This window comes from Leptodactylus fuscus, chromosome 5 (genome assembly GCF_031893055.1).
Source record: "Leptodactylus fuscus isolate aLepFus1 chromosome 5, aLepFus1.hap2, whole genome shotgun sequence".
In the NCBI taxonomy this organism is placed as follows: Eukaryota; Metazoa; Chordata; class Amphibia; order Anura; family Leptodactylidae; genus Leptodactylus; species Leptodactylus fuscus.
Genome location: NC_134269.1, coordinates 162120839 through 162133594, shown reverse-complemented (window position 1 = coordinate 162133594; position 12756 = coordinate 162120839). Strand labels below are relative to the sequence as shown.

General features: G+C 41.9%; 1 protein-coding gene across 1 annotated transcript in view; it reads left to right on the top strand.

Annotated features, from left to right (window-relative positions):
• Window positions 1–12756, top strand: part of SNCB (synuclein beta) — a 71737-nt gene that overhangs the window by 17279 nt on the left and 41702 nt on the right. The window contains exons 4-5 of the mRNA XM_075274644.1: window positions 5129–5170; window positions 9845–9963. Of these exons, the coding sequence (XP_075130745.1) occupies window positions 5129–5170; window positions 9845–9963 (161 nt within the window). The remainder of the gene's footprint in view (window positions 1–5128; window positions 5171–9844; window positions 9964–12756) is intronic.

Genomic DNA, 12756 nt, shown 5'->3' with positions numbered 1-12756 from the left:
TGCGCATTTTCTGTTAGTACAATAAACCTCATTTCAATCCTGAAATATTACTGTGTCCATCAGTTATTAGATATATCAAACTGAAATGGCTGTTGCAAACACCAAAATATTTAGAACTAAAAATGATTAAGATTAATAGGGGTGCCCAAACTTTTTCATAGGACTGTATATACATGTAATGGTTGAGTATATTAGATAGGCACTTGTAGTCCTATAGGGGTAAGAAGAGGACACCTGTAGGAAAGGTTACAGTGGATGATAGACTGCAGTGCAATTTTGTAATTGTGTAAGAAAACCACAAGAAACATTAGACATCTTGGAAATCTTGTTGGAATATTCTAACACTTAGTAAGTGTTTATGCAATTTTCTAAGTGTATACCCCGCCCTACAGTATGTGGTATGATAAAGCATAAAATGTTATCATTAGTATAACAGGTTGGTTAGCTTGGCTGCAGATAAACCCAAGGGTCATGTTATTTTAACATAGTTTCATTATGAAGTGTTTATATCATGGCTTGAAAACATTAAGAATTTATTGCACTTTCATAGTTCTAACCTACATTAGCTCAGCTTAATATTGTCTGCAGAATTGCCCTAATGTGTTTTGTAGGATTGTAAAAGATGAGCGGCTGCTGAAAACCTAAAGATAACCATAACCCAGTTTATAATATCCTCAACTCCTATGTGGTTGTCTGCTAGAGGAAACTATATTTAGAATCTTTCTCTATACATCATGTATGTATTCCCAGGTGACGACAGATACTGCAGGGATAAATGCACTATGTACAGTCTCTGATCATTTATATGGCCTAATATAATACCATGAGCCACAGTCCATTTCATACTGTAAAAGCTAGAAGGTGAAAAAATAATAATATGCCAAGATAGAAATGTCAGGTTACTGTAAAACTTGGCAGTTATGTCTCAGGCAGATACATAAATCATTAGAGATGTGATCTGATTAGAAATAGAGTATTGCCACAAAAGGGCTTTTCCTGCCCTTTAAAAAGGCATATAATAATGGCATATTACCTGTATTCTGTGGGTCCATATGATTCCAGGGATAATATATTTATATGCTTTTATTCATGTTTTAATGTCTATTTTCAAAGAAAAAAATTTCTTGGTGTCGACATAATTTGACACCTGTAACTTTATTACCTTTGCATGTCCTTAGACGCAGAAGCTGTCTTTTTTGCGGGGCCAGAAGTACTTTTTAGTTTTACTATATTGATCTCTTTTTATTCCAAAATTTTATTTTTATTTTTCCTGCTGTAGCATTCGCCATATGTGAAAAATATTTTTAGAAGTGTATAGATTGGGCGTTTTCAGACACAAGGTCACCTAATGTGTGTTTAACTCTATTTTAGTACCCTTATATGTGTTCTATTTTTATTTTTTACTTTTTTTTTTAACTGTGTTTTAGAGCCCCTAGGTGGTCTTAAAACCAAGTGGAACTGATCACTAATACAATACATTGCAATGTTCATGCCATCACTTCTATTACAGGTTGCATATAGCAGACTGTAATTAAAGTAATGTATGTGGCTTTTATGTAAATGCATCGCTGCCTGGACCTCGTTTCAGGGGCCAGCAATCCACCCCAAAATGGCGGCGCTCAAGCCACCAAGAAAATGGTGCCTCGGTCAAAGCTGAGGGGGTATAATGCCTGCGATCAGTATAATAAAGCAGAGACCCAGAGGCTATGGCGGCCACTCAGTTTCTGAACGGCCGCCATAATTAAATACCTGACAACTGTCATAATATTATGGTGGATGTCGGGAAAAGGATAATAATTATGATCTGTCCTATCTATTTAGGACCCGGGCGGTGACGTTTTGGGTGTACCAGCTAAAGTTATATTGAGGGTTGTGTTATTTTTCTACTTTTTTATATATTACATGTATGTGTTCTTTACTTTTAGGCTAAGGCCCCACGTAGCAAGCCACAGCCAAAAAGTGCTGTGGGAAAAACCTTGGCAGAAACACATTGAAGTTTTTACCGCAACGCTTTTCACAGAAGTCTGCAGAGTTTTCCTCTGTGGACTTTCTGCTTCAATTATACCTGTAGGGAAAACGCAACTTTTTTTTAATCGCAGCATGCCTGTTGTGGATATTTTTCTGCAATGTGTGGATGGGATTAGCCAGAATCCAATCCACTTTGCAGGTACTCTAAAAAAAAAACGCATTTCTCACCTTGCAGACTCCCCGAACGGATTACTGAATGCAGATTTGTCATGGCACATTGTTATACAGCTGATGCATTTCTGCTAAATAAAGTTTCTGTTCATTTAAAAAATATAAAAATTAATAAAATAAAAAACAAAACAGTACTTACACTTTAAGTGTCTCCTGTTGTGGCATTGTCCCTTCCACCTCCACCTTTTCCAATACCCACTGGACGGAAAATGATCAAGTCTTATTTGATGACACATGACCACAGTAGCCAGTCACTGGCCTCAGTTGTTGCATGCCTATGACCTTACCTACTGGCCAGTGATTGGCATTTGGCCACAGTGCTCATGTGATTACAATCAGGATGTCATTAGAGATGAGCGAATGGCGTTTGATCGAATTGATATTCGATCGAATATCAGGCCGTTCGAGGTGTTCGAATCCAATCGAACACCAGGTGGCAAACTCACTAAAAATATCCCCTCCCACCTTCCCTGGCGCGTTTTTTTGCACCAATAAAAGCGCAGGGGAGGTGGGACAGGAAATAAGACAATGTAGGCAGTGAAAAAAAATCGGAAAAAGGAATTGGCGGCTGGAAACAGATAACCTCCAATTTAGACGAATGGTGGATTTACCATTCGAATAATTTGGGACTGTGAACTATATGAATGTGAGACAGGGACAGATCTACAGGCAGGGTTAGCTAGGGATAACGTTTATTTAGGGGGGAATGTCACTCTCCTAGCTCTTTGGGGCTCTATCTTGTCGGGATCCCTGTCAGCTTGCGATATGCGTGAGCTGACTTTTTCCCATAGGAATGCATTGACCAGCGTTGATTGGCCGAATGCCCGTACACTGGCCAATCAATGCTAGTCAATGCATTTCTATAGCGAGATATAGCAGAGCCTGTGCGGTTAGCCCGGCGACTCCAGACACCGGAGATGAAAGAGCTCTGCACTACACCCAACCATGCCTCCAGCTACTCCTCCTGTACTAACACGACTAGCTCAGCTTGGCTATTCCTTAGTGTAATAGCCCAGCTGAGCATGTTAGTAGTACTAAGGAATAGCCAAGCTGAGCGTGTTAGTCTGCTGCATATCTGCCAGCTCTCCTACATCTCCTACACACTCAGCTAGCTATTCCTTAGTACTACTAACACGCTCAGCTCGGCTATTCCTTAGTGTAATAGCCCAGCTGAGCGTGTTAGTAGTATTAAGGAATAGTCAAGCTGAGCGTGTTAGTACTACAAACCCCAAACTCCACCCCCACCCCCCACCCCCCGGTGTCCGCTTACCTGCAGCTCCCTGTTCTTGGTCCACTTTGGTCCATGGTCTGGGTTGCAGAGCGCCCTGCCCCCCTCTCCCCGACTAGTATTATAGAGAAGGCGGGGCTTAGGAGAGTGTGGGCGGGGAGTCTCCCCTCCCAGTATCCTGTCACTAATCGCAAGCTAACAGGGGATCCTGACATAATAAAGGTATTTGATGCCCCCAGACATGCTTCCCCTGCTGTCCCAGTTGCTTTCCAGGGTGTTGGCATAATTTCCTGGGGTGTGATAGTGGACTTGGTGACCCTCCTGAGTCGAATGGTGGGATCCCCTGTAGCAAAGCATTTTCTCCCATAGACTATAATGGGGTTCGATATTCGATTGAATAGTCGAATATTGAGCGGCTATTCGAAACGAATATCGAATCTCGAACATTTTACTGTTCGCTCATCTCTAGATGTCATCTATTCTAGTCTGACATGGTCCAGGAATACCTTAATGGGGAGAGTGACTGCCCGAACATACTTTTTTTTTTTTTTTTTTTTTTTTTTTTTTATAATATATATAACATGGACAACCCCTAAATGATTGTTCAGGTTAGTGTGGTTTTAGGATTTTATTTATTTTTGCCATGTGGTATTACTCAATGCAAATGATATATATACAGTAAATCAAAACTGAAAGGTGTTGGCAGATTTGTAAAGCTTTGTTTAAAGTTGCTGTAAACGGCAAGTGTTATCTGTAATACCTCCTCTTAATGTACAGTGCTTCAGTGCTAATATATCTGCTGATAGACCATTAGTGGCCTCCATTGATTTACATTGCATTCTGCCTAGACTGCTTTGCCTTGTGCAATGTAAATCAATGGAAGCAGCCATAATAGGAGGCTGTACACCTAGCAGGGGGTGGCACTTAGTAACGGAGCACACAGTGGAGGAGACTGAGTGACCTATATGGTCAGATCATGCTCCACCAGTCGCCTCCATGTTATGGACATAACAGGCCAGCAGAACAAGGGCAGGGTAACTTCACAAGTACATAAAACAGCACAGAGGGGTCAAGAGTGGCACAAAGTAAATGGCAGCTTCTATTCATACACATATTTTAGTCTAAAGTGGATTCAAAGGAGCAAACCCCTTTAAGATTTCGCTTCAGCAAAAAGATCAAGACAGGATGGGGATAGAGTTATTTATTAAAGCATAGATGTCAGGAGAGCCGACAGATCATCTTTACAGGGGTTTTCTGGCAAAAAAGAAAAGGTCAGTTAGTGCTATGAGTGATTTCTGGGTTTCTCTGGGAGCTCCTGGCATGGTCTGCATTTGTTTACAAGGGTAGCTTCCTGTTCTGTTTTACTACAGCTACCATGCTGCACTACACTTCACACTAGCCCCCCCTCTCCCTCCCTCTCTCACACCCCTCCCTGTTTCCCTAGCTAGCTCTGCCTACTACTAGCAAAAACGCTACAATTTCGCAACGTGGGGCTTTAGCCTAATACTATATAGATGGAACTGAAGAAGTAAGGTCTTCCTTCTGTATTATTTCAATAACATTTGTCCTTTTGTGTACAAGACTGATGATATTTGCTTTGCAGTTAGTGCTCACAGTTCTCTGTCTTATATTTCTGTACTTAGGAAAAATTCTATATTGATTATCATTTTGTAACAATCCATCTTTTCTTCTTCTTTTTAGGAAGCAAAACCAGAGATGGAGTAGTACAAGGAGTGGCTTCAGGTCAGTGTCATTGTCTGAAAGCTCTGTTCTTAGTGCCGCTACAAAGACTGCTAATCTGTATGACCCAGCACCTCAGGCGGTCAGGCAGCCAGCGCCAGCTCTGGTCATAATAGGATCAAAAGCTAAAGGGTGACTGAGATCACTCAGGCTGAGTTAATGCAATTAATACAAGTAGCTACTGCTCATCTTCTGCATGTTTACATCTACAAGTAGATACATGGGATGTGCACAAAGTCTTGATATGATATGACAGACAAACAGCTTGTTTAGTCACGTGTAGGCTGGAACATACGGAGATCTGCGGTCTCAGTGCATAATATTTTACATAAATACAGTGAATTCTTTGAAGCTTCTTAGCAAAGGATCTGTTCAAGCATCTCAGAAATCCAGGTGGCTAAGCAAATGTGACATGTATCAGTCCACATGCCATAAATAGGTTTCCTATGACTAGTTAAGCTATGTAGATGTTAGTAGGGGGATAGTAAAGAGAGAAATGGGCCATCCTGAGGACTTGGTACTTGTTGACCTCATTTCCTTCCCATTATCTATAAATTAGTTTTATATACATTTTCTTCTCAAGGACCTTCAGCTTCAGGCGGCCTATATTAGGGTTCCTATCGAATTTTAGCCTACATAATTCTATATACTTATTGGAACTTCTATTTTTCAGCATATTTAATGTGCAATAATAATTGCGTGAGCCCAGCTTCGCAGCCAGGATGGTAATAGTATAAAGATGTAAGGATGGGAGTTACTTGCTACTTCCACTGCTCAACCCCGGGCACTGAGAATCCTCCCAACTCCTACTCTAACTCCTATTTGTAATGTAGCCTGACTCTAAGCCTGAGTATAGAAGAAAGTGGAGCAGGGCTGTGTCACACTGTTACGTATTAAGTTACAGATTTAGGATCGCTGCAGGCTTTGTTACATTATTTAGTTTGCTAACTTTTTCAAGACTAATGTTTCTCTTGTAACTCAGTTTGTCACCTCAAAGTTTATAAATAGTTCGGAGAGAGCAGACAAGTCTTCTAAACCGTCACATTCGGAAATGAGCAATCATTTCTGTAGTCTTTCTTGATGACCTGTTTTTTGTCAAATCTGTTTTTAGTAATGTTTTTATTTAAGGACCTAATTTAAGACATCTCATTTGACTTACTGATGTCACTAAGATTATTAGCTCCTATCCCCCAAAGTCCGTGTTTGGCAAGAATACAGATCAATGAAGGAAATTATTCTCATGAACTCTCCTTGTCATGTTATAGCTATAGGTTAGCTGCATTAACTTCTCATTGAATTCTCCTTTGTGTGATTCACCTTTTTCTAGGTTCAGAAATAGACTAAAGGCTTTGTACATTATTATAATAATATAGTGTTTAAGAAGTAAATAAAAATGACATATTTGTACAGTAAATAGTCTTAAAGGGATTCTATCAAGAGTCTCTTTTTCAGGTAATATCACATCGGAATAGCCTTAAGAAAGGTTATTCATCCCCTACCTTTATATTTCTGCTCCGTCCCGCCGTTCCGTTGATATACCAGTTTTTCCCAATGTGCAAATGAGTCTCCACACTGCACAGGGGATGTTCACCATATGCTCAAACAGCACAGGGGGCGTACCCTGTGCTTCCTGAAGACTCTTCAGTGACGCCTAGGGTTGAGCAATCGGGATTGGGAAAGATCGGATCCCAATCGGCGATCGAGCAAATTTCACGATCGGGATTGGCTGGAAGATGATCGAAAACCGGATTTTAATAACGATCCTGAAATCTCAAGATTAGCTCAACCCTAGTGACACCTCATCTTCTACAGCCGCACCTCTCCGCTTCGTCCTTCACGTATTCTTCTTCCGGCGAGTTTGAGTTCAGAATCTAAATTCTGCGCTTGTGCTGTTGGCTCTTCCGTCAGGCTTCAGGCAGAGCCAACTGTGCATGTCTGTTCAGCCTTTTTACTATGGCCACTTACAGGAACAGTACGCTCGTTTAAGCGGCCACAGTAACATGGCTGAACAGACATGCGCAGTCAGCTATGCCCGAAGCCCGATGGCAGAGCTGCACGCGCATGCATGGAATTTAGATTCCAAACACCGGCTTGCCTGAAGAAAACTGCACAAAGGACACAGCGGAGAGGCACGGTGGTAGAAGATGGAGGCGTCACTGGAGAGTTTTCAGCTAGCACAGGGAACACCCCCTGTGCTGTCTGGAGACTCATTTGCATACTGGGAAAAAACGGTATATCAACGGAACGGAAGCGAAGAACAGAAATATAAAGGTAGGGGATGGATAGCCTTTCTTAAAGAGGACCTTTCACCATTTTTCCCAAAGGCAGTCTTATATACTGCCGGAAAGCTGACAGTGCGCTGAGTTCAGCGCACTGTCGGCTTTCCCGATCTGTGCCCGGTGTGAAGAGCTTACGGTCCGGTACCATAGCTCTTCTATGGTCAGAAGGGCATTTCTGACTGTTAGCCAGGAACGTCCTTCTGCCTCGCGGCGCCTATCACACTGTACTGTGGAGCGGGGAGGAACGCCCCCTCCCTCTGCTCACACAGCTCGTCCATAGACGAGTATTATCAGGAGAGGGAGGGGGCATTCCTCCCCGCTCCACAGTACAGCGCGATAGGCGCCGCGAGGCAGAAGGACGTTCCTGGCTAACAGTCAGAAACACCCTTCTGACCATAGAAGAGCTACGGTACCGGACCGTAAGCTCTTTACACCAGGCACAGATCGGGAAAGCTGACAGTGCGCTGAATTCAGCGCACCGTCAGCTTTCCGGCAGTATATAACACTGCCTTTGGGAAAAATGGTGAAAAGTCCTCTTTAAGGCTATTCCAAAGTCATATTACCTGAAAAAGGGATTCTAATGATAGAATCCCTTTAATTTAATTTAGCACCAATGCCTCCATGGTTACAGACTACAAACCAATATTTTGTGTAGTCTGATCTTGCAGTCACACTTGCTTCCATATGCCTCCTGCTAGAATTGGAGTAGAATATGATTGGTTTGTTGGAAATCTATTACTACATAGACATATACAGATATATCAGAGTTAACCTGAACTTTTGTACTTAGTTAAACTGATATCACAGAAGACAACAAAAACAAAGAGTAATTGGAAAAATATTTTTGAAAGACTTTTTCTGCAATAAATTATCATTCTTCAGCAGTTTAACCAATTTCAGAATTTCAGAATTTCAGGTTAACATCTACATGTCTGCAGGGGACTGTGTGCAAAAAAACGGTAGGCTAAGTTTGATCAAGTCTATGTACAAAGCTTGTCTTTTTATGTTAGATTCATTAGCAAGTAACAACAAAAGCCACAGAAGGAGGACCTTATCTCCAAATCTAATAGCAAACCCACAAATTATCACAGTAGCAGAGTGGAAAAAAAACATAACATAATTGTGGACCGATGATAGAGTAGTCCAGTACAGATATCCTGTTGAGAGGAACCGAATTTGGTTACTGTAGAGGCTGGACATTTTCTTTGTTTCTCCAGAAATCCCCTGAGGAGTCATTATATATTAATGACGAAACGCGTAGGGTAAGAGAGGAGTGTTTTTAAAGGGTCAGATGTGAAATGCCTTTGTAAGGGCAGGAGTTTTGCAGGATTAAGGCTGGTCTTACATGACCATAGTGGGTTTTGCGGTCCGCAATTTGCGGATCCGCAACACAAATTTCACTTTAAAAATTAATTCCGCAGACATCCGCAAAGTGCATCCGCAACGTGTGTATCAGTATTATGCGGATCCGCAAAAAAACAAAACACACCACAAAACACACATGTTGATATCCGCAATTGCGGATATACACTGATGTATGTTCAGTGTATATCCGCAAAAATGCACGCGCCCATAGACTTCTATTGGACCTTCCGTGCCGTGCCGTAAAAGCACGGCCATTACGGACACGCGGTATACTGTCCGGACCACGGTTGCGGCACGCCACACCACTGACAAAATCTACGGTCGTGTAAGAGGCCTCATAGAAAATTATGGGACCATAAATGGTCCGCAATTTTGAACCCGCAATTGCGGACCATTTGCGGTGCAAAACTACGGTCGTGTAAGACCAGCCTAAGGGACATATGAGTAACTATTGTGAGGGATAGTAAATGGCTGACAGTCCTGAGGAATAGCAATCCCGCCTCTTGACGATGGAGATGACCTTAAACACCCTGGAATGGTGAGATCGAACCATTTTATTTATATCTGTATGTCGGCTCTTCTGGGATTGATTGGATTGGTTGACCGATAGCACAGCGATAAATGTACAGTATATTATCCTTGTGGGTTATCTAGCAGTTGTATTAAGAATTTCTATGTTTGATATCTAAGAACAATAAGGTCTCTATTACATATCTGTTGGAACTATTTTTTATCCCATTGATGTGATGTATATGGGAATGTTCTGGTTTATATAGGTACCTATCTTTTTAAGGTTATTTAAGTAAAAGTTAGATTTTATCCACTCTGCTACTGTGATGATGCATCGGCCGTTTCGAATAGTACTCACTCATCTCTAGTTAGTAGCGATTTGGGAGGCCCATATACACGTATACATGCCTTGTGTGTCTAACCAAAATTGTGAGATTCTTCAGATTTTTATGTGTATTGATGCTTTGTGTATGGAGCCTTTCTCCTCATTCTCATGTTTACTCACATTCCTTATGCCCAACAGTGGCTGAGAAGACCAAAGAGCAGGCATCTCAGCTGGGTGGGGCTGTCATGTCTGGAGCTGGGAACATTGCTGCAGCCACTGGCTTAGTGAAGAAGGATGAATTTCCCACAGATCTAAAGGTTAGACATTGACCACTTTATTCATAACTATTTCATGACTTCTGTTTGATCTTTCTTTTTACCCATGTTGGAATAAGGCTACATTCCTAAAGGCTACATGACCTTTAAAAAAAAAAAAAAAAATGTTCGTGAGAAATGGATAAATAATCCGTTTTGGATCCATAGTGCATCAGTTTTCATAGTGCATTAGGGTATATGGAGATCACAGGCAGAGGTGTAATTAGCCACCACTGGCCCCCAATGTAAAATCTGTAATGGGGCCCCTACCTATCGTGTGCCATATAGAATGGTGGTATATTTTACTTACTAGAGGGACTGTTGAGGGTTCAGGGCCTGGTAGCAACTGCTTACACTGCACCCCCAGTGGCTTTGCTCTGATCAGAGACAACATTTATGGCCCCTTCCATGACTCAGAGAGCCACAAATAAATATTTCTCCCTCTAGCAGAGACTTGTATTGACCATCTTGTGAGCTGGATACATGGTGGTCTCAAAATGTTCTGCTGATTTATGTTGTATCTCTAACGCTGGGTTCACACCAGCGTTCGATCTCCGTTTTCAGGTTTCCGTCTTCTGCATGCAGAAGACGGAAACCTGGCATGCCGAGTCTGGCCATGAGCGCCATGAGCACCGGTGAGTGTTTTTTGCGCTCCGTGGCGAAACCAGACATGTCCGACTCTGTGTCTGGTTTAAAAAAAAAAAACGGTTTCACCGCGGAGCGCATAAAACGCTCACCGGTGCTCACGGCCGAACACTTTTCAAGCCCATTCCGGCAGGTTTCGGTCTCCTGCCCCTGTTTTGTGCAGGAAACAGAAACCTGCAGAACGGAGACGCGGGCACAGATGTGAACGAGCCCTTACTGGTCTGTTAGGCTGTGTTTACATGTCACATTTGTGCTCAGAAAAATGCAAATAATAGCACCATAAAAACACATATAAAAGCGCATGTTTTTTGAGCAAGAACACACTGTATAAAAACGACCTCTGAGGGCGACACGGTGGCTCAGTGGTTAGCACTGCAACCTTGCAGCGCTGGAGACCTGGGTTCAAATCCTGCCAGGAACAACATCTGCAAGGAGTTTGTATGTTCTCCCCGTGTTTGCGTGGATTTCCTCCCATTCTACAAAGACATACTGATAGGAGAAAAAAAGAAAAGTGTACATTGTGATCCCTATATGGGGCTTACAATCTACATTAAAAAAAAAAAATGCCACAAGCTGGCTATAAACGTTAGATAGCTGTTGGACATATGGGTCCATAACTCTCCCATACGCATGCATACTTTCTCAAGTGTTTTCATTGTGAAGTAAGGAGAACAGAAAAACAATTGGGCAGTTGAAGGCCAATTGCCTGATCCTTATGTTCTTTGCCATTTGCAGTCATGGGAGTGTCAGGAGGAGCCCATATACATTAGACAGCGGTTGTTCAGTTGACTCTCATCTAGTATGTACAGCCAGTTTAACCACAGCAACAAATGTTACCTTTCAATGTAGGTGAATAAAAGCAGACATATTAATGCCTTGACATGTTCGGCTTTTATTTCCTTTTTGGCAAGTGGCTATGAAAGCATCAAAGTTTTTGCCTCTTTGTTTTTTTTATCTTTATGAATACCTTTTAAGTGTTTGTTAAAGAGTCGCGGTATTATCTCAGGGAGCCGCGGAGGTAATGGATATTAATAAGGGCAGACGAGCAAAAGATAACAGGAGGGAAATCTACAGGATATACAGGCATGCTAGGTGCCTGCTGCAGCGAGCAGTAAGAATAAAGAATCTTGGAATCGGCGCACTCCTCAGACAATGAGGGGACTGCTTCCAGCTTAGCTTATAAATAGCAACAGCTGAGAAAATGAGGCCACAGCTTATACTGCCAGGATGAGAACAAGCACTGACGGAAGGCTGCATGCCGAGCTGGGGAATGATTGGAGGGAGTAAGCATGGCCCCCCTCACCCAAGGTCTCCTTTTGATCCTATAAATCCCTCTGTTCATATGACCCACAGACAGATATGAGTGGCCCTCTCCTCCGCTCTTGCAGATTACACTCCGAGGACAGGCTCATTCCCCAGTTTTACACTGCTTAAACTCGACTGATTTGTTTTACCTGATGTATTATTTTTCTGTCTGCAGAGGCGTAACATGGCGCTGTGACTCGCAGCAGCCAGGCTTTATAGGAAGATTATTTTCTATGTAAATTACGCACAGCAACGCTGCTACCCACAGAACATTAAACTCATTATTATATTTATTTAATATTCATATTGTAGATACAGGGAAGGCCTATTATTTGGTTAATAACATAACCTTAATCTTTCATTGGGACAAAAGAAGATAAAAAGATCACGGTTAGAGGTGAACTCCGTTAAAATGATATCAGTAACATTAAGACAATAGGTCTGTTATTAAATGCGAATGATGATTGAAATGCCATTCCAAAGATACTAGCTTGTTCTCCGCAATGGTAAACAGCACTTCTGTGTATGTAGTCAATGTGAATTCATCATATAGGAAAAATTCTTCTTAAAATATGCTTAACAACACAATAGAGCTGAAGACAGTAGTTAATATTTACTATTACTAAATCCTGGCCATAAGCTATGAACCAATATCTCAACCGATTCCCCTATAAAAACGCAAACTCAGTTCAGACAAGTGGTGTATGTATACTTGAGTGACAGATGGGGTTTAATTGTTAGACTGCTCTGGCAAAGCAGAATCTGCCTCAAAATTTGCCTCCCAACTCTCCTGTCTTGTCAGGAATATCAGTTTAACTACTGTTGCCTTAAGTTTACCATGCCGAG